At 45.2% G+C, this 23,147-nt stretch overlaps 1 protein-coding gene across 1 annotated transcript; it reads left to right on the top strand.

Moving 5' to 3' along the window:
* Positions 1 to 7: 7 nt before the first annotated feature.
* On the top strand, positions 8 to 21,265 carry RO60 (Ro60, Y RNA binding protein). The gene is made up of 9 exons (XM_033960305.1): positions 8 to 137; positions 5,001 to 5,602; positions 8,828 to 9,048; positions 10,352 to 10,498; positions 13,327 to 13,464; positions 15,717 to 15,833; positions 17,033 to 17,146; positions 19,045 to 19,191; positions 20,558 to 21,265. The coding sequence occupies exons 2-9, from the start codon at positions 5,023 to 5,025 to the stop codon at positions 20,708 to 20,710; spliced, it is 1,617 nt and encodes a 538-aa protein (XP_033816196.1). The 5' UTR covers positions 8 to 137; positions 5,001 to 5,022; the 3' UTR covers positions 20,711 to 21,265.
* Positions 21,266 to 23,147: the final 1,882 nt, after the last annotated feature.

Raw genomic sequence — 23,147 nt, 5'->3', positions numbered from 1 at the left:
CGCACCAGAGCGCGCAGCCGCCTTGGGAGGGCACCAATCGGAGGGCTTGGTTTCGGACGCGCCGCTCGGCAGAGACCGGGGAGCAAGAAACAGGAACTCGAGCGGCCGGTGCTCTCCTCTGTGACGTCACGCGGCAGGTAAGAGCGGCTCGGGAGAGGGTGGGCGAGTGGCGGCCTGCGCGTGCGCAGCCCGGGAACGGCCTTCGCAGCCTTTAGGCCGGGCTAGGGGCGAAAGGGCAGTTCAAGAAGCAGCTTCCGTCTTTAGGGACCAGCATTCCGTTCCTAGAAGCCGGGTTTTTTCCTTTTCTGTGGAGAAATGCTATTTAATGTAACTTCTTAGGGGGCCATAGGCAGACGAACGCTTTTTTTTGTTTGGGGGAGGGGCCCTTGCAAGCTCCGCCCCAGACCCCGCCCCCTAATAGTATCACTGTAATTGTAATACAGTGGTACCTTGGATTAGGAGCATAATCCGTTCCAGGAGAATGCTTGTAATTAGAGAATGACACGTGACAAAATTCATCACCGTTCCCGTCCCCGCGGATAACCGCAGGAAATCATCTTCATGTCATTCTTTAGGGAGAGAGGGAAAAATCAGAGTATGAATGGCCACAACCACTGACCCTCAAGCTTTGCTTTGAAGAATGCTGGTGTAGAAAGACTGAGGTTGAAACAGACACTACAGAATGACAGTCTCTGGTATCCAGAGCAGATATTGTGATGTCATAATGCCTCATTCCACCAGTGCCTAAGAGCCAATCACATCAGTGATGTCACAATGGCTTCATTATCCTTGGCTCCCATAAGAATCAGAGTATGAATGGCCACAACCACTGACCCGCAAGCTTTGCTTTGAAGAATGCTGATGTAGAAGGACTGAGGTTGAAACAGACACTACAGAATGACAGTCTCTGGTATCCAGAGCAGATATTGTGATGTCATAATGCCTCATTCCACCAGTGCCTAAGAGCCAATCACATCAGTGATGTCACAATGGCTTCATTATCCTTGGCTCCCATAAGAATCAGAGTATGAATGGCCACAACCACTGACCCTCAAGCTTTGCTTTGAAGAATGCTGGTGTAGAAGGACCGAGGTTGAAACAGACACTACAGAATGACAGTCTCTGGTATCCAGAGCAGATATTGTGATGTCATAATGCCTCATTCCACCAGTGCCTAAGAGCCAATCACATCAGTGATGTCACAATGGCTTCATTATCCTTGGCTCCCATAAGAATCAGAGTATGAATGGCCACAACCACTGACCCTCAAGCTTTGCTTTGAAGAATGCTGGTGTAGAAAGACTGAGGTTGAAACAGACACTACAGAATGACAGTCTCTGGTATCCAGAGCAGATATTGTGATGTCATAATGCCTCATTCCACCAGTGCCTAAGAGCCAATCACATCAGTGATGTCACAATGGCTTCATTATCCTTGGCTCCCATAAGAATCAGAGTATGAATGGCCACAACCACTGACCCGCAAGCTTTGCTTTGAAGAATGCTGATGTAGAAGGACTGAGGTTGAAACAGACACTACAGAATGACAGTCTCTGGTATCCAGAGCAGATATTGTGATGTCATAATGCCTCATTCCACCAGTGCCTAAGAGCCAATCACATCAGTGATGTCACAATGGCTTCATTATCCTTGGCTCCCATAAGAATCAGAGTATGAATGGCCACAACCACTGACCCTCAAGCTTTGCTTTGAAGAATGCTGGTGTAGAAGGACCGAGGTTGAAACAGACACTACAGAATGACAGTCTCTGGTATCCAGAGCAGATATTGTGATGTCATAATGCCTCATTCCACCAGTGCCTAAGAGCCAATCACATCAGTGATGTCACAATGGCTTCATTATCCTTGGCTCCCATAAGAATCAGAGTATGAATGGCCACAACCACTGACCCTCAAGCTTTGCTTTGAGGAATGCTGGTGTAGAAGGACCGAGGTTGAAACAGACACTACAGAATGACAGTCTCTGGTATCCAGAGCAGATATTGTGATGTCATAATGCCTCATTCCACCAGTGCCTAAGAGCCAATCACATCAGTGATGTCACAATGGCTTCATTATCCTTGGCTCACATAAGAATCAGAGTATGAATGGCCACAACCACTGACCCGCAAGCTTTGCTTTGAAGAATGCTGGTGTAGAAAGACTGAGGTTGAAACAGACACTACAGAATGACAGTCTCTGGTATCCAGAGCAGATATTGTGATGTCATAATGCCTCATTCCACCAGTGCCTAAGAGCCAATCACATCAGTGATGTCACAATGGCTTCATTATCCTTGGCTCCCATAAGAATCAGAGTATGAATGGCCACAACCACTGACCCTCAAGCTTTGCTTTGAAGAATGCTGGTGTAGAAGGACCGAGGTTGAAACAGACACTACAGAATGACAGTCTCTGGTATCCAGAGCAGATATTGTGATGTCATAATGCCTCATTCCACCAGTGCCTAAGAGCCAATCACATCAGTGATGTCACAATGGCTTCATTATCCTTGGCTCCCATAAGAATCAGAGTATGAATGGCCACAACCACTGACCCTCAAGCTTTGCTTTGAGGAATGCTGGTGTAGAAGGACCGAGGTTGAAACAGACACTACAGAATGACAGTCTCTGGTATCCAGAGCAGATATTGTGATGTCATAATGCCTCATTCCACCAGTGCCTAAGAGCCAATCACATCAGTGATGTCACAATGGCTTCATTATCCTTGGCTCACATAAGAATCAGAGTATGAATGGCCACAACCACTGACCCGCAAGCTTTGCTTTGAAGAATGCTGGTGTAGAAAGACTGAGGTTGAAACAGACACTACAGAATGACAGTCTCTGGTATCCAGAGCAGATATTGTGATGTCATAATGCCTCATTCCACCAGTGCCTAAGAGCCAATCACATCAGTGATGTCACAATGGCTTCATTATCCTTGGCTCACATAAGAATCAGAGTATGAATGGCCTCAACCACTGACCCGCAAGCTTTGCTTTGAAGAATGCTGGTGTAGAAGGACTGAGGTTGAGACAGACACTACAAAATGACATTGGATTATTTCCCGCGGTTATCCGCGGGGACGGGGACGGGAACGGTGATGAATTCTGTCACCGTGTCATTCACTACTTGTAATCCAAAATGCTCCTTTATCAAAGCAAAGTTCCCCATAGAAAATAGTGGCAACAGCAACGATTCGTTCCAGAACTCGGGTTCTGTACCTGCCGGGTGCTGTAGCGCCGTCTCCTCCGTCCGTCATCCAAAGAAGAACCCCACAGTGCCGCTTCGGGGGAATGCCTCTAATGTCTGCCAGCCGCCGGACAACCCCGCAGTGCTGCTTCAGAAGGATGCATCCTCCATCCGCCGGCCAGCCCTCCACTTCGGATGCCCCTCGCATGCTGGAGAGCCCCCACCCGATCCCACGCAGCCGAGCGCTGCCCCACCCGCATGCCACATACGACACGCACAACGCCAATGATTGACATTGTGCGCGTCACACACAACACGCAGGTGGGATGGCACCCGGCCGCACAGGCCCAGACAGAGGTCCTCCAACCTGCGGAAGGCACCCGACATGAAAGGCTGGCCGGAAGAGGAATCCCCCAAAGCGGCACTTCCTGGACTGTAAGTGCTCGTTTATTGGGGCAGTGCTCGGTTTGCTCATCTTGCAAAACACTCGCAAACCGGGTTACTCGCAAACCAAGGTTCCACTGTACCATTTTTCATATATACACACAATATAATCGTATTAACAATACATAATAGTTAACCACAAAATTAAACTACGCAAAGCACACTCAACACTCGTTCCTACCAGAACACCTGGCCTTGGTCACAAATGCAAATAAGCACTATGCAAATACAGGACCACAAGCTAAAATTACTAATATATATATATATATACACACACACACACAAAAACCTAAGGTTCAAGACTCTTCATGCAGTACAACCCTAGATAAATAGAAATGAATGCACTTCTTTCTGAACAGTGCAAAATATAGACAGCAGATGTCATTTCTCAAAACTGACACAATTCAATCACTAAATTGAAAATAAAATCATTTCCGCTACCTTTCAAACCATCTTTCCCAGTCTGTGCATACACTTCCTTCTGTCTGTGCTCTTAACTGTGTATCCAGGGCTACCTTATCCATTTGCTGCTTTTCTCTCCTTCACTTTCTGCCATACATCCGTCTTGAGCATTAACTTTTAACATTCAACTTTCTTCCATTTTTCTGCTTTCTTCTCAAAATCTACTTTTCCGTGCCTTGCCTTCCCTTCCCTCTGTCCATGTGTACCATATCCTTCTTCTTTCTTCTCCCATCTATCCATAAGAAGCATTTCTTCTTATCTCTTCCCTGTCGCACCCATTGCTGTGCACCATCTCCTCCCTCTGTCTCCCCTTTCCCTCCATCCCTATGCACCATCTCATCCCTCTCCCATGTTCAGACATCTCTGTCTTCGCCTGACTGACTGCCTACAGGACGGGCTTTCTCGCAGCACACAGTTTGTGATACACTGCCCTATTAGGAACAGTGCGCCTTCATCAGGTCCCTTCCTGTCCATCTTTGGAGGTTAGTGGTCTTATGTGTTGGCCTTTCTAAGTGTCCTTGTGACTATATTCTGCAACTGCTGAAATCCTTCTAAAGTCAAGAGATTTCATCACTTATTGATGAAGAAAACAAATGAACCAATCAGGTATCCTGGCCACACCTTTTGAGTAAACAGGCAGAGAAGGTTAAGATTTTCAAAGCACTTAGACTTAACAAAGTTCCATAAGTTAACTCTAAATGCTTTGAAAATAAGCTTCTAAGTGTATCAACATTGGTCTGTGAAATAGCCACAACATATGATTATTTAGGGACTTGTGTTAGGCCTTGCCTACTCATGTGCCTGCATCAAGTTAACAGCTTCCTTAAGAGGAGAGCTACTCATTTTAAACCTAAGCTTGCAAAATATGAAATCAGTGTTTAGTGATGATTGCTGTTTCCTGCAGGTCCACTAAAAGAGCTCAAACAATGGTGGAGACAGTGAGCCAGATGCAGCCCCTGAACGAAAAACAAGTGCCCAATTCTGAAGGTGGCTATGTGTGGGAAGTCACACACATGAACAGACTACACCGCTTCCTCTGCTTTGGTTCTGAAGGTGGTACGTACTACATCAAGGAGCAGAAGCTGGGATACGAGAATGCAGATGCACTGATCAGATTGATAGAGGACGGCAGAGGATGTGAGGTGGTCCAGGAAATAAAGACCTTCAGCCAGGAGGGCAGGGCAGCAAAGCAGGAACCTACACTATTTGCTCTTGCTATCTGTTCACAGTGCGTGGACACAAAAACTAAGCAAGCTGCATTCAAAGCTGTGCACGACGTCTGCCGTATCCCCACCCACCTCTTCGCCTTCATCCAATTTAAGAAAGACTTGAGGGAGGGCATGAAGTGTGGCATGTGGGGACGTGCCCTGCGAAAAGCTGTGGCTGACTGGTACAATAACAAAGATGCTATGGCGGTTGCTCTGGCAGTGACAAAATACAAACAGCGGAATGGCTGGTCTCACAAAGATCTTTTGAGGTTGTGTCACCTAAAGCCAGCTAATGAAGGTAAAGAGGTTTATGCAGACAGAAAGAACTTGTTAAAACCACTTATTTTATTTAATAAAAGTGTTTCTATGGTTTAATATCAGTGAGAGGTGACTGGTATCAGGGGGAAGGGAAATACTCATGCACTCACCTTCCCTCCCTTGATCCCATATCTTTCTTAGCAAAGACCAGGTTTACATTTTAGATTTAGGCATCCGCTCCTCATTTAGACTCTAGCTCTAGAGGAGGTACATCCCAAAATTCCCCCAGATGTGTTGCACACAGATGAATTTCAGTGTAAAATTCTCCAATATTCTAGTTTTTCAGTGGTATAAAATCTACAGTGGTGTTTGCAAAAGAGGAAAAGAGCTGCATTTTCTGTTAGAGGAGTTGCGTGTTCAATATGTTTGGCAAAATAGATTTGTTTTGGTAGATTTCTCATGCAGAGGTAAAATATTTAATGCTAATATATTTACTTTTGGTGCAAATGCTTTTACATACCCTTTCCTGGAAGTGCAGAAAGAATAGGCTGGTACTTAAAAACAACGACAACTATGTTTATTTAAGATTTGATATACCGCTCCTGCATTTTACTGACCTAAGCGGTTTACAGTGTATCAGACTAAAATGAAATTAGGTACAACTAGTGTTCAGCCAAAGTGCTGGAGCAACTGCATCCTGATATAAGCCACAAGAGGATGATGGATTGCTTTACTGTGGCAGGAGATGCTGGAATCTGTTCTTCTTAGCCTTATCCTGGAAGCACACCTAGCCATTTGGGATTTCAGGATTACTACAGTGAATACGCATGAGATAGTTTTATGTTTGCAGATTTATTTCATGTATATTTACTGTTGCAGTTCAGAAAATTCAACTAACTAGGAGGAGGATTCTCAAAAACCCACGTTAAAAAGTGACGGCCTGCTAACGCAGCCGTTTTGATACCAAATCTAAAAAACCGAGACATTCTCAAAAAATTGCACATTCAAATGACATCATCGGACAACAGAGAAGATTCGCTAAATTTGTGTGTGCCCATCGTTGGCGATAGCAATGGGCACATGCGCAGAAAAAAACGCTGTTAACAATAAAACAAAAACACAACAGCGGGAGAGATGCCCACACTCTCCCGCTGCCCTAAAATCCCAGCTACGAACCCCCCCTCCATGCAACAAAAGAGATGCCCATTCTCTCCAGCACTAAACTACCTGACCCAACTCCCCCCCTCCCCCCACAGCAGGAGCGATGCCCACTGTCTCCTGCTTCACTAAACTACCTGACCTGACACCCTCCCCTCCCCCGCAGTGGGAGAGATGCCTGCTCTCCTCCGCTTTTAAGTGATCCCTTCCCTTGTCTCCACCACCCCCTCCCCTTACCTCAAAATAGATCCGGAGGGACGTGGACACCTTCCTCCCAGCTACTGTGTCATCTAAAATGGGCCTTCCTCTCCCCGGTACATTTTAGGATGCACCGGGGTGGGGCCTGAGGCTCTGATTGGCCCAGGTTGTTTAAGGCCCCTCCCATGTGAGGGGCTTTATACAACCTGGGCCAATCAGAGCCTCAGGCCCCTCCCCGGATGCATCAGGAAGGCTCTGATTGGACCGGACGCTTAAGGCCCCTCTAGGACCCTTCCCGATACATCCATGGAAAGGCCTGAGGCTCTGATTGGGCCTTAAACAACTTGGGCCAATTAGAGCCTCAGGCCCAACCCCGGTGCATCCCAAAATGCACCGGGGAGGGGAAAGCCCATTTTAGAAGATGCAGCAGCTGGGAGGAAGGTGTCCACGTCCCTCCCAATCTATTTTGAGGTAAGGGGAGGGGGCGGTGGAGACAGGGGAAGGGGTCAGTTAAAAGCGGGGGAGAGCGGGCATCTCTCCCTCTGTGGGGGGGCGGTCAGGTCGCAGCGGGCAGTTTAGTTCAGTAGGAGAGAATGGGCATTTGTCCTGCTGCAGGGGTGGGGGGAGGTCAGGTTGTGGCAGGGAGTTTAGTACAGCAGGAGAGAGTGGGCATCTCCTGCTGGAGGGAACAGTCGGGTCAGGTTGCGGTGAGGAGTTTAGTGCAGCAGGAAAGAGTGGGCATCTCTCCTTCTGCAAGAAGGGGGCGTCGCTGCAGTTCCGGTTGGGGGGGGGGGGTTTGTGTTCGCCACCACTTCAGGGAAGAGGTGTTGTGATGCAGTGGAGAGAATGCATCACAACACAGGGGCTTTCTAACAGTCTCTCACACTGACTGGCATCCCTGGACCAGTCGCTTATTTTTGTCGCCAAAAACCAACGCCACTTTTTGAAAATGGCTTGGCATTTTTTTAAGAGTCCATCAGTGTTGAAGAGCCCATTTGCATGTCAATGTCGGAGACTACTAGAAACCTCGCTTAAGACAGAAATAATCCCTTTTGATAATCCGCCGCTAAAGTGCATACAGGCTAAACCGCCGGAATACAGTTTAGCGACAGCATTAAAGTTTTGAGAATATGGGCCTAGGTGTGCCTCTGATAGAGGGTTGAGAAGCATTGCCATATAAAGTCTCTGGTAAGGCTAGATAAGAAGATGTGAGGAGAAAGAACTAGTGATGACTTTTAGATTGGACAGTCATTGAAAAGTATTTCTGTCAAGCACAGACGATCCTTAATAATGGAGAAGGGAAAGTTTAATGCCAGAGAAACAAGAAGGATCTTGTATTTACCTACCTCTGTAGTGTGTGTGTTAAATTATAACAAACTCCCACTTGATGTATCAAAAGGAAAATTTTAAGAACATAAGAATTGCTGTTGCTGGGTCAGACCAGTGGTCCATTGTGCCCAGAAGTCCGCTCATGCGGCGGCCCTTAGATCAAAGACCAGTGCCCTGACTGAGTCTAGCCTTACCTGTGAACATTCTGGTTCAGCAGAAACTTGTCTAACTTTGTCTTGAATCCCTGGTGCTGAAAACAGTAAAGCTTTAAACATACAGAAAGAGTTCAGCTAACTGAGCTCAAAAAATCAATCTGCTTTTATTTCAGGGATATTTCTTTAGCCAGAATTGACTGTACCACATTCCTAAAGGAGAGTAAGCTCCCAGGAAATTACAGAGGCCCCTGTTTCAGCCACACCTGACAGCTTTCAGAGGTGCAGAGGGGCACCTTAAGGAGTAGTGAATTGTGAAGCAGTGAATAGTGTGGCTTGCTTCAAATGGGGAACACACACATAGTGTTTTCTCTTCAGCTTTCTAAGCAATGTGCTGTCCTGAATAACTGATATTTTCTTATCTATAGAGCTTACTATAGTGTCAAAGTATATCACCAAAGGCTGGAAGGAGGTTCAGGAAACCTATAAAGAGAAGGAGCTGTCTACAGAGTGTGAGCACTTGTTGAAATATCTTGAAGCTGTGGAGAAGGTGAAGCACACCAAGGATGAGCTAGAAGTCATTCACCTGATTGAGGAATTCCAACTGGTCAGGGAGCATCTCCTCACCAACCATCTGAAATCCAAAGAGGTAGGGCACTCCAGAATGGTAAGGGACAAAAAACATCATGGTCTCAGCAGCAATTGTGCCTCTTCTGGATCATACTCCTGGCAGCAGTGAGCACATGCTGAATAGGATAGGAAATTGTATTCAGCCAAAGTACAGCACTCCAGTTGCTACATTGAGAAAATGCATTCAGAAAGGATGTGATGCATAATAATAATAATTTATTTCTTACATACTGCCAAAGCCGTAATAGTTCTAGGCGGTATACCATAAAGAAAGGCTGGACAATCAGCAAAAGGGTACAATCAGCAGATACAGATACAATTAATATATGTAAGCAAGGAACTGGTATAATAAGGGTCAAAGTAAGGAGATCGGGAAGGACGGTACGGAGGGAGGTCTTGGGGAGCAAGGGTAGGGTAAGGTGTCTTAGGCTACAAATCGGTTAAATAGATTAGTTTTTAATAATTTTCTGCAGTTTAGGTAGCATGAGAAGCGCAAGAAAATATTGCTCAGCCAATCATTTAGATGACCTGCTTGGAAGGCTAGAGTTCTATTCAGGCCTTTAGAGTTGGATGGCTGAAGAGATGAGCTCTGCGAGTGGGTCTGGATGGACTATCTAAGGTGGAATGAGCTTTTGAGCACACATGGGTCACCTGGCTTAGTTGAAGAAGGGAACTGACACAGGGTAGAGTGCTGTGGTGAAGCTTGCCTTGTCGCAGCCCATTCTGTAACACTTCTGAGAATAAACAGAACAATTTTAATAAAAATATTTACATGAGATGCACACAGTTTGGAGAATAGACTTTAGAAATAAATAGTATAGGCCAACCTCAGCTGCAACACTGTGGCTCGGGGAACTTGAGTCTGAGTGTCCTATCCTGCAGGGCTCAGACACATCACTAGGCAGGCAATACCCTTGCACTATTGGTAAGACAAAAGGTGGCAGCTGCTGTTAACAGAAAATGAAGGCATTTAGTAGGAAACGTCTTCCCCCCCCCCTTCCCTCCCTAAGCTCTTGGCCAATGAAGCAGCAGATAAGTTAGAGCAAAGGAATTTGGCTAGGAAAGAGTAGCATTGTGGTAAGGAACTCAAGCCTCACCCAAAGAAAATTATGGAAAGCTGGCCCGGATCGTGATGAAAACAGTATAATGACAAGTAGACTGAGTCATTTATGGAAGAGGGAGATAATCAGGGAGAATGGGAGAAGTTTTATGATAAGGCGTGGCAGTTTGATTCTTGCAATCTAATGTGCAAGCATGTGCATCTCTTGTGTGAAAATGAGAACTCAAGTGCTGTTATGACTTTCACTGTGTCACTTTACCAGATCTGGAAAGCACTGCTGCAGGACATGCCTCTAACAGCACTTTTGAGGAATTTGGGAAAGATGACAGCAGATTTGGTTCTAGCACCATCCAGCCCAGAAGTCGCATTGGTTTGTGAGAGACTGTGCAATGAGAAACTATTAAAAAAGGTACAAAACGCAGTGCCACTCAATTTGCAGTGAATGAATCATGTTTGAAAAAAGCAAGGTAATGAGTATACTGGGGCATTAAACACAGAAGACATTTATCAAAGAGGTCTAGCCAGGTATGTGAGAAGCTAGCTCAGGAATGGGCAACTCCGGTCCTTGAGGGCCGGGATCCAGTCGGGTTTTCAGGATTTCCCCAATGAATATGCGTTGAAAGCAGTGCATGCAAATAGATCTCATGCATACTCATTGGGGAAATCCTGAAAACCCAACTGGATTACAGCCCTCGAGGACCGGAGTTGCCCACCCCTGAGCTAGCTAGATGCCCAAAATGAAATCTGCAACTATCAGCGTGGCTTGAAAGTAAGCTGGGACTTTGGCAACATGCAGTCTTTTAGCTAGATTTAAAGGACTTCTTGAGTGGTTGTTTAGGATAGGAGAATGAATGGTGCATTTACAATTGTATTTTCAGTTTTACATTTCTAGTCTTGCCCCTATTCTTCCACCTACAGTGGATAGGCATATCTAGATCAAATTTTCAAAGGGAAACAACTTGGCTAGCTTGTGTTTGAAAATTTGCTATAAAGTAACACCTCCCCCCCCCAAAAAAAAAAATTCTATATATGGTGCCTAAAAAACAGCGCTGAACAGAATGGCACTTAGCGCAGTTGTATAAAAAGCACTCACCATATATATAATCACACTTGGCATCCATATAGGTGCCATTTAGGTGCATCCATACACTTACATTTAGGTGCATCCGTTTAGGCCAGGGGTGTTCAACCTTTTGGCTTCCCTGGGCCGCATTGGCCCCAAAAAATGTTTCTGGGGCCGCACAAACACGCAAATGCTGCAGCAAGACAGAGAAGGGAGCCGGCAAGATGGTAAACACCCGGAGGCAGCAGAGGAAAACACTGCATCACCCTCGACCAGGGCCGCACAAAATACTTCACGGGGCCGCATGCGGCCCTCGGGCCACAGGTTGGATACCCCTGGTTTAGGCCAATGAAAACCAGGCCTAAACAGTGAGCCTAACTTTTAGGACCGCCCGTTCTTTGCCCATGCTCCTCCCCTGGCCATGCCTCCTTTTGAGATTCATGTACTAGAATTTATCCACACCACTTTATAGAATGCACTTTCAGGGCCAGATTCACTACATGCACCGATCGAGTCCCGACCAGTTTGCAATCGTTCCCTGACCCGATTCACTAACCTTGTGCCTGAACCATCTCCCACCCAATCCAATCTGCCCATGCAAATGAGGGGAAATTGCCTGCATAAGTAGGAAGGCATCGATTCACTAAACAGAAGAAACACCGATTGGCTTTGCCGATCCAAAATGAAGCAACTGCTGAGGACCAGTCGCTACTGTCCTTGCCAACTCTCCTGCTCTCTGCCGCCCTGAAATCCCGGCATCGAGGTTACAAAATAACCCTCAAAATAAAAATTTAAACTGTACATAACTCTCCAATTCAGAAAAAAGCGCAGTGCAGTGCGAGCATGTTCTGTTCCATTAAATTGAAATGTCCACTCAAGTAAACTGCAGCCCCCCCCCCCCCTCCTTTGTGTTGACCTCGCTTGTGCAGCAAGCAAGTAAGCGCATGTGCGGATCGCATCTGCAGCCAACCAGGATGGTCTGCGCATGCGTCGCGATCGCTCTGCAGCAATCCATGGGATCGCTTGTGGGCATGCGTCTGCTCAGATAATTTGCATGAGGACTCTGTAGTGAATCGGTTGCCCAACAGAACTCGGCCACGAATCGCCCAACAATGATCCAGTTTAGTGAATTTAGGCCTGAGAAAGTTGTATGCGTAACTTCCACATAGTGCCAATTAGCGTCATTTACAAAGTGTTAATTGCTAATTATTGGTGCTGATTAGCTTGTTAAATGATTAAGTTGCACACCAACTTTGGGCTAGATTCACGAACCTGCCCGTTCGGGACCGATCAGTGTCCGATTCGAGCAGGTCCGATGGATTCTTCAAACTCCAATATGCAGATGGGGTGATTGGAGGAACGGATCTGCCGGCACGGATCGCTGGTATGCGATCTCGACGCATGCGCAGACCATCTGTAGACGGTCTGTGAATGCCTATCCAAACCGTGACCTTTTTTTTAACTTTTTAGCCCGGCGAGTCCGTGGTTGTAACCCGCTTTAAACCCGCGGGTTAAAACCACGGTCTCGCATGGCGGGGAAGGACTGGAGAGATCCGGGGACCAGCAGGCCAGGGTGGCAGGAGAGATGATGGAAGACCAGGGTGGTGATTCGGGGCAGAGCAGGCAGGAGAGGTCCAGGGAAGAGCATCGGGGCGGCAGGCAGGAGAGATTTGGGGCGGCAGAGAGCAGGGCATGCAGAGAGCAGGGCTTCTATGGAGCTGGAGAGTCAGAAAGACATTTTTGACTGGTCTCCAGCAGTCGTTTCTTGGGTTGGTTTAAAAAAATTTGGTTGGTGAATCGCGTCCCTGTCTACTTTGCATGCATGGATTCAAAGTGGATCTCAGGAGAGGTTAGTGAATTGGGCCGGAGGAAAATAGATGAAAGAAATTGGGTTACAATTAGTACTATTATTATGAGGGTGGAGTCAGGGGTGGAGCTTGGGTGGGTCTGGGGCGTAGCTTTCAGTTGGTATTTGTTAGGCTTAGAGGGTACTTGGCTTGAAGAAGTTGAGAAACACAGTTCTATATAACTCACAGAGAGTAAAATAACCCACCAGAAAGAAGATTATTGAGATAAGAACCTAATCTTTCCTTAAAATAAGCACCCTTTGGGTGTTCTCTTATAAAATTATTCCCTTACTACTTTGAACTGACCTACCTGTCTTGCTTTGGCAGGCGCGAATTCACCCCTTCCATATTCTGGTTGCATTGGAAACGTACAAACAAGGACATGGGAACAGAGGGAAACTTCATTGGTCTCCTGACCAAGCTATTGTGGATGCTCTTGACAGGGCCTTCTACAGAACGTTCAAGGTAATCCTGGTGTAGGAGAGGACAGAGGCTGTATAAAGTATAAGTGAAAGGTCTCTTTTGGCTAAAGCTGACTCTTACCAGAATTCAAGGGGCTGTAAAGACCATAATTCTCAGCAACTGCTAATTTCTCTATATAAATTTTATTATGTGACACTTCACCTGAAATCTGAACACTGTCACAAGCCACTGGAATAAATCCACTGGACACCCAGCCATAAAGAGTTTTAGCTAACCAGATTTCTTGACTTCCCATGGCTTTTCCTCAGCCCACGGCTAGGGTGAGGTTTCTCTCTCTCTTGCTCTCTCTCTGTGTCTCATAAAGATTCCCAATGTTCCACACAGGGACTGGAACCTGGACCCTGAAAGGCTGGCCATTGTCACATTATTGGCTCAACAAACAATTAAACCACTTCAGCCCCTAATCCATGGACCAACTAGTCACATTGCCACAAGCAAAAGGTTTTTCACAGTGAGTTCCTTCTGCAGTCTTCTGTTTGCAGATCGCACAAACATTAGTCTGGACAGCTGTATGATTGGGAATGATTTTAATTTTAAGAGAGTGGCTGCTAAGGGGTATATTTTGATCTGCTTTTTATATTTATTTTTTTTCCGGTCTTTATCACGAATTTTAGATGGCTTTCGATGCTCAGAGCTCCCCTTGTCGAAGGTTTAGCTCTGCCCGTGTGGAGAAGAATTAGACTGATACTAAGTAGCTATTCTTTGAAACTGTTGTTATTTGAATAAAAACAACTTGGTACTAGTACTAAGCAAAGCAAAAAGTTAGTGTAGTTGAAAACCAAGTTGATGTCACTGTGGCAAAGTCCAGTCCGGGTTTTCTTGGACGCTCTTGCAGGTATAATAGTTTTTAAGTAGAGACCTGAGCCTGTTACCTCACAGGTTCTGGTTAGGCAAAACTGTTTCTCAGCTCAAGGATAAATAGTTTTTCTTAAGCAGTCAGACCCACACATACAATCCTCAGTATAACAAGGCTAGCTTACCTGAGCTCTTCTAACAGTCTTTGCCAGATTTCTTGACTTCCCATGGCTTTTCCTCAGCCCACGGCTAGGGTGAGGTTTCTCTCTCTCTTGCTCTCTCTCTGTGTCTCATAAAAATCCCTTTGTTTCCCAGTGTTCTCCTTAATCCACAAATAGGGAAGGATTCTTCAGTGGAAGTCTGTTTCTCTGGACCTCCCCTCTCAGGGACCTCCAAATAATTCCAGTTTGGGGCAGGAGTACTCCTCCCTGCCTAAGTCCCACCCCTCTGACTCAGCAGGGCTGTATCCCTTCCCTAATGGATCTCAGCACTGATCTGCAAAGCTCATGGCATTCTGGGACAGGTAGTTTTCCCCGATTTGTCTGCTGCCCAATGGTATAACTACAGTCTTAGTGAAAGAAAACCTCCTTAATCCATCACAGTCACATTTTAGGACAGAAACTAAGAAGTAAGAATGTCAAAGACTAGAAGCAGTGCTGAATTATGACTGCTATGGATTGTCCAGTTCACATCTTTCAACCAATGGGGATGTTCTTCAAGTGATGATGTACTTACACACTGACCAAAATTTTTGGCTGCATTAAAAGAGGCAGCTCATCTGACCATGTTCAAGGTCTTGGAGATTTGGCAGCGTGCAAGAATACCACATCAGCGAATAGACTCGGGGATTTGCATATTGATTAAGCTTTATGATGAATGAGAATCTAAAAAAGAGCTGGCACAGATGCAATGAATGTGATCTGGTGAATCAAGAAGCCTTCAAAGAACGGCTCTTCCATCTTTTTGATATTCCTACCAGTGATGCATTAGTCACAATGAAAATCGAAGAAGACAGACAATTTCTAATCATGCAGGGGCAAGATGTTTCATCATGCAGCATGGCCAGATAGAAAAAGAGCATGAGAAGAACGATATAGTAAGTTTGCAGCCATAGTACAGTAGAGGTAGAAAAAGTCATTGTCTGTAGTTCTACACAGCCAACTTCTAGTTCTCTCCCTCTGACTAGCAGATTTTCTTATTTCAAGAATATTGCTGAAGTTGACTCATTTGGTGTTTCTCATGGTATTAATATGTCTCAGTGAAGGGATTGTAAGCAGATTTAGGTTAGATGATCGAAGACTGCATTGAGAGGAGTGAGGTATCAAAAGTCTATTGAATTCTGGCTTCCCTGCTTGTCTAGTTTTAAAAGTCAACACCCTACTTCGCAGCAGTAGTAGGACCTGTCTCAGCGCTTCATCAAGACGTGTTTTCTTTTGCAGACAGTTGAGCCAACTGGAAAGCGATTCTTGCTGGCAGTTGATGTCAGTGAGTCTATGGAGCAGAAGGTTTTGGGAAGCGTACTTAATGCTAGCACCGTGGCCGCATCAATGTGCATGGTAAGGAATGGATCCTGGATGGTTATTTTCTGTACTAAATGATAATGGCATGATGTCTAAAGTAATTTTTCCAGGACACTTTACCCACCTTGTATCTGCTAAGAATAAACTTTGTGCTAGTAAACAACTGCCTGTCATTTTCATTGATACTAACTATTGAAATATTAGTGTTTTCTCATTCATCTAGCCTTCTGTGTGTATTGCCTTCTTTTCTACCCAGTGCTTCTAGTTCTCTAAATATCATTGCATCTGGGGTTCTTTTGGCTTCAGTAGAAGTGACATGCAGATAAGCAGAATGCCGTGGAAGTCCAGCTGCAACAGTATTTAGAAACAAGTATAGTCAAAACACTCCGGCAATGACTTGCAAACCAAGCATTGACTCTATGCAAACCCCCACCCCATCCCCGAGAACCCACAGCCCAAACCCTTACCTCGAGCGAACAGGACTTGCCGGTGCTGAAAGAGCCTGCTGCTGATCTCTGCTGGGCTGCTGCGTGGCCTTGACCATCTGCGCATGCTCAAGGCCGCCTGGCTCCCACTCTCTCCGAGATTCTCATGAGATTCTCGGTTTCTCCAAGAATCTTATGAGAATCTCGGAGAGAGTGGGTGCCCGAAGGCCTTGAGCATGCGCAGCCCAGCAGAGATCAGCGGCAGGCTCTTTTGGCACCGGCATGTCCTGTGGGTTGGTGCTGCATGCCGGTGTCCTGTCCACTCAAGGTAAGGGTTTGGGCCTTGGGGGGGGGGGTGAAGCCGATTCCTTGGGGTGGAGTGGGGTGGAAGTGCACCAGTGGCATGAGGGGGGATTAGGATGTGGTGGGGTGGGGTGGAAGCGCACATGTGGCTTCGGTGGGGGGGGGGGGGTCTTTTTGTGATATGGAACAAATCATCTGAGTTTCCTTTACTTTGTATGGGGAAACTCCACTTTGATATACAAGCACTTTGGTTTACTAGCATGCTTCTGGAATGAATTATGCTCGCCAACTAAGCTTCCACTGTATTTAGAAACAAGTGATGTTATAGGCTGAGATGGAAGCTGGAGATGTTTGTTCACTTTGACTGAATGTCTGGGGTATGCCAACAACAGGGGCTCTTAGCATTTGTTTTAAATGATAAAAAGCCATTTATTCACAGAGTACTGTTTACAATAAATCTGGCCTCCCAATATATTGGCCTTGAAATGTTCAACCTCTCTTTCTCAGGTTGTGGCACGCACCGAGAAGGATTCCCATATAGTTGCCTTTTCATATGAAATGGTTTTATGTCCCATAACAGTGGACATGGCTTTACCAGAAGTCCTGAAGAAAATGCAAAAGGTATGTATAGGAAGCAGGAAGCCCTGAGGATAAGTCCATCTCTAGCTTTGTCACTTTGTTATTTTGGACTAGTCACTTCCTCAGCTATAGTTTTTGTCTCCACCACCTCTACCGGGAGACTATTCCACGCATCTACCACCTTTTCTTTAGGAAAAAAAAAAAAAAAGTATTTCCTATGACGTTTAATGCATCCTATGACGTTTCATGCTGGAGTTTTCCTTCATTTGAAAAAGGCTCACCTCCTGTACATTCGGCCTCGCTTCTTCTCCATGAGTCTTCACAAAGTGCCTAGTGGTGGTAGTGACAGCCTTGAGGTCTCACGGTCTCCAGGTCTTTCCCAACCTAGACGACTGGCTGATCAAGGATCATTCTTCTCAGGCTGTGGCCTTGGTCACGAATCACACCTTCTCATTTCTTCAAATCTTAGGATTTGAGATCAATTTTCCCAAATTGAACCTTCATCCTTCTCAAAGTTTACAGTTCATTGGAGCCATACTAGACACCACTGTCATGAGAGCCTTTCTTCCACCAGATCGACAAAGCACTCTGCTTCAGCTTTGCCAGCAAGTACTTTCTTTATGGATCATCTCAGCCAGACACATGATGGTTCTCTTGGGCCACATGGCATTTACAATCCGTTGGCCAGACTCCATCTCAGAACTCCTCAAAGGGTCCTTGCTTTTCAATGATCTCAAGCAACCGATCGTCTCTCTCAACACATTTCTGTGGCATCCTCTCTTCAACAGTCACTTCAGTAGTGGATGATTTCCTCCAATCTATCTAGAGGTCTCCAGTTCCACTTGCCTCCTCCTCAAAAGGTGATGACAGTGGACGCATCAACTTATGCCTGGGGGGCACATATGGATGGTCTTCAGACTCAAGGTTCCTGGTCTACAAGGGAACGCAACTTCCACATAAATCTTCTAGAACTCAGAGCGATTTATTATGCTCTGAAAGCTTTCCGACATATCCTAGGCAATCACCTCCTTCTTATTCGCACAGACAATCAGGTAGCGATGTACTACATCAACAAACAAGGGGGAACAGGATCTCTCCTTCTTTGTCAAGAGGCTCAGAAAATCTGGTTTTGGGCAACTGCTCGCAACATTTTTCTGAAAGCAGTCTACATTCAGAGGGATCAGAATTTGCTAGCGGACAATCTCAGCAGAATTCTTCAACCTCACGAGTGGACCATCAGCTCTGCAGCTCTCCGTCCCATTTCTGCTCAGGGGATCACTCCTCAAGTGGACTTGTTCGCATCACCCCACAATCACAAGTTGCCCCAGTACTGTTCAACTGTACACACAGGGTGGGGACAGTGAGGTGCAGGCCAGTGTCTGAGGGAGAATGCTAAGGGGCTGAACAGGGTGGAGGCATTGAGGTGCAGGCCAGTTTCTGAAACTGCATACTGGAGGCAGCACAGGGTAGACATGCTGCAGTGATTGACAACTAAACTAAACCTTAAGTTTATATACCGCATCCTCTCCACGGAAGTGGAGCTCGGCACGGTTTACAAGAACTTAAAATATAAGAAGAGAAAGGAAAAAGAATGGAAGAGTAAGGGGGAAAATAGAATTACATGTTAGAGAAGAGCCAAGTTTTCAGTTACTTTTATTGTCCCTAGGATACCTCTGCCCTTCATTTGCTGGCCTTTATTAGTTTGAATTCCTCTAGCATATACCAACTCGTATTACAAGAAAATATTTTTAGTGGCTTTAAAAAATATGTTGAATAACTTCATAGAGAAAAGGGGCTTGGCTAGATGTCAGGATGTGTAAGTGTGTGGAGCAGGATAAATGAATCTCAGTGGAAAATCAAGAAATATTTCCCCCTTGTTTATCTATTTGAGAACAACTTTTCCAACATGGCCTTGATTTCAGAGTTGTCTTTTTTTGCAGATTCCAATGGGTAGCACAGATTGTTCCCTCCCAATGCAGTGGGCTCAGAAAACAAATACAGCTGTTGATGTTTTTGTTGTGTTCACCGATAACGAGACCTACTTTGGAAATATTCACCCTGCTGTAGCCTTGAGGGAGTACAGGAAGGTAAATGGCTTTTTCTTTCTAAAAATAAAAAGAACCCAATATTGAACCGTGGGAGGCAGCCTGGCTGCAATCTCGCATAATCAGTGCTGGGGTCACCGGAATTGAATATCTGGGGCAAAGGTCAGTGGTTCGCATTTAGCCAGACAAGCCGCTTTTCATCGGTTGGCTGGCTAAGGCTAACAGCCAAAGATAGAAGCCAGCCAATGAAAATTCATGGTGACTAAGTACGTTGCTCGACATAGCTGGTCACTAGCTGGCTGGTGAGTTCGATATTCAGCGGGAGATAGCTGGCTGATAGCCGACCAAACAGGAATTAGACAGCCTGGAGCCGTTCCCGGCTGGCCAATTTGCACTAAATATTGTGAGGGGGGGGGAGAGAGTAATTAACTCCCTCATAGAATTAGAGAGGTGAATCAAGGTTAGCTTGGGATACTTTTGAAGATGAATAGAACATGTGAAGAAGAAATTCTGTGATATGAATGCTGATGGGCATCTAGGGGTGGGGCATTTCCTAAATTTAGGCATGGAAATAAATCATGTGCTTAATTAATAATAATAATAACTTTATTCTTCTATACTGCCACAAACTTGCGACTTCTAGGCGGTTTACAATCAAGGGAGCTGGATGTCCAGCGAGTTACACCATGCAGATGATCAAAGGAAATACAGAGTGCAGAGATTTTAAGAAAATAAAAATATAACTATACAGTTTGCTGAGCGAGAATATAAGATATACAGTTTGCTATGTTATTATTAATAAATGGGGGGTGGGGGGGTTTCTTGATCCTGGCAACTTGGAAGTCCCATCTATGAGACTATTGTACCTGCTTGTCCTTCAGAGAAAGCATAGTTACTTACCTGTAGCAAGGGTTCTCCAAGGACAACCCGCCCATCTCCCCTAGTTTGCTTTGTTACTGGACTGCAGATCCCGTGAGCTGACATTGGGTGGGAAGGCACCAACATGTGCACAGTACATATCAAGTTCTATGGATGACAGCAGCCATCTGTGAGAATACATACCTACTCTTCTCGGAAATCATCTGTTAAAGGAAAGTAACTTTGCTTTTTGTGAGTTCTGGCACTTTAACATGTATGAGCTACAAATTTAGCCCTTAACATGTGTAAGATTTGCTTCTTACATGTTTTCCAATCTACATGAGGCAATGCTGTTTTTGTAAGATGGCTGGACCCATTGCACATGCTGGTAAATCCTAATAATGCATCTTACAAAAAGCTCTGTGTTCAATAAAGCTTTTGTGAACGTCCTGATGTGGCTATCCCCTTTTTTGACTTGTATGTCTTCTACACAATAGGACTTTATGTCTGTGCTCTGCAAGAAATCTCATAAGTGCCTTCTTTGTCCTAGAAAATGAACATTCCATCCAAGCTGATTGTCTGTGGCATCACTTCGAATGGCTTCACCATTGCAGACCCAGAGGATCGTGGCATGCTGGATATATGTGGCTTTGACTCTGGTGCCCTGGACGTCATTCACAGCTTCTGCCTGGATTTAATTTAAATAAGGAGGCAGAGTGACACCTGTTGTGTACCCTAAACTCCCCCTGCACACAAATTGGAACCCACAAGGCATTGAATTGTGTGGAATTAGGGGGGAGGAATAGAGGGGGTTGTTATAGCGCATGGTTTAACAACAGCAATCCTTGAAGGAGAGTACTGGGATAGCTGGTGACACTCAGTGTAGTGATAGGCCTGCTAGGAGCAGAAGTTGAAAGAGCTACCATGTCTTGTCAGAGTTGCTGTAGTTCGCTCTAGTTTGTCAAAGAATATTCTCTCTCTCTGTTTTCTAGTAGTTTGAAGGACAAACAAAGGGTTTGCACATTTTGCTAATGTCTTTCTCCACGGCAAGTATAGATTTCAAGCCGAGTGCAGCAACACCCACTACTGATACCTTAAACGCACAATGCTGGGCATGGCAAACTGTGAGCAAAGGAGATCTTTCCCAGCTATGTAGAACCAGGATCAGGACTAAAATGTGTGTGCAAGGGTCACTATATTGATTCCATGGAGTATCTAGCAAGTCAGAAAGAAGTTAGTGGGACAGTGGCCTAGAGTAGGTTTTTCAATGTGTAGTTGATCCAAAGGATGATAAATGCAGAACGAAGATGGATATTGCTTTTCTAAAATGAGATACAGAAAAAGCAGCACCCGTCAATGAGTTCTTACAGGGCACTTGCCTGCATACATGAGCTAACAAACGGTTGGTTAGATAATTAATTTGTGAAACGGGGTGTCGTCAGCAAAGGGAGAAAATTCTCCAACTGGGAGCGAGTTAAAAAACCCACTTACCCGCACACCATCTAAAGTAAAAGCATTTTTCTACTTGAGAGAAATTTGGTAATGCTGCCATTTTGATGTCTCTTATGATTATAGATTTGCAGTCGCAAAGCTGAATACCCGAAAGTCTTGAGAAACTGGCTGGGTGAAGTGTCTCTTGTTTTATACTACCCCAAAACGTGTGTAGGAAATAACTTCCAAAAAAGAGATCTCTTTTATTTTCATGATCCTTCCCTGATTTTGATGGAGGTTTTTTAGCAGATAGGATGCTTCAACATCCAAGGAGGAGCTCCATCGTGCATTCAGAGTGCCAAGAAACCTACATTACGATTGCTTGAGAGGTCTCTCACCAACCCTCAGCTGTGACTGAGTTTCATTGTTTACAGTAGAAATGAAGATGCGATTTCCTGAATTCTAGAAGTCAAATCGGGTGGTAATGTGTCCATTGCACCTTAGACCAGGGAACTGTGATGAGGTTGTATTACTTGTAGAAACAAGAAGTCTACTGCTACTGTTGATACTATAATGAATCGTGTAGAGCTACCAGATGTATACAGTACTGTGCAAATAAAAATACACAAGACAGTCACGAGCTTACAGTCAGGTCAAGATAAACAAATAAGAGGTTATAGCTTAAAATCAGTTCAGGGCTGACGAGGAGAACCAGAACCTTACCCTCCCCCCCTTTTCTATCAAGCTGTGTTAGGGTTTTTTTTATTGCAGACCGTTGCGGTAAAAGCTCCGACGCTCAGATAATTCTTATGAGCATCAGAGCTTTTCCTGCAGCAGTTTGCAATAAAAATCCCTAACACATCTTGATAAAAGGAGGCATTAGTTACCTAAATCAAGCAACAGTACCAGCTACCTTACTCAAAAGAGCAACATGCTGGTTTCACGACTTTCTGTTGTAGTTTTATTCCGTAATCTCTTGTCAATTTTGTCCAAAAACATATAATGTTTCCCTTTTGGTGAGAATAGAAACTAAGGCACCATTTATTACTGGTATAGCTGCACCCACTGGAAAATAAACCCCAACATTTTTCCCCAAAGGCCCCTCTTTAGCTGTTCATGTTGTGTTCAGCCGAAAAACAAAAGAAAAAACTGCAGGAATGGTGTCCAAGACGCCAAGTCGTTAATAAATGAACAGTTTGTATCCAAAAGGGTTGGTGAACCTGGACCCCACCCGGTCCGTGTTTCGAAGAAACCCTCCTTCCTCCGGGGTCCAAGAGTGTAGCAATTACTAGGAAACCTTGTGGATAACAACTGGAAACAAGAGTGTGCTGACCAAAGATGCATCATTAAGGAGCTTCTTAAGTTGGTCAGCACACTCTTGTTTCCAGTTGTTATCCACAAGGTTTCCTAGTAATTGCTACACTCTTGGACCCCGGAGGAAGGAGGGTTTCTTCGAAACACGGACCGGGTCGGGTCGGGTCCGGGTTCACCAACCCTTTTGGATACAAACTGTTCATTTATTAACGACTTGGCGTCTTGGACACCATTCCTGCAGTTTTTTCTTTTATTCTTCGAATCGACATATCGCTGCAGTTCTGTTGGATTCTTTGCTCACATTGTCTTCAGCTATATGAAGTTTTGCTCAGGCTTAGCAACCTCTGTTTTATGAGTTAACTCATAGTGAGGATAGTGGATAAGCTAAGCGACCA

Source organism: Geotrypetes seraphini, chromosome 10 (genome assembly GCF_902459505.1).
Source record: "Geotrypetes seraphini chromosome 10, aGeoSer1.1, whole genome shotgun sequence".
NCBI lineage: Eukaryota > Metazoa > Chordata > Amphibia > Gymnophiona > Dermophiidae > Geotrypetes > Geotrypetes seraphini.
Note: the sequence above shows the minus strand (reverse complement) of the source record. Positions and strands in the feature narration are given on the sequence as shown.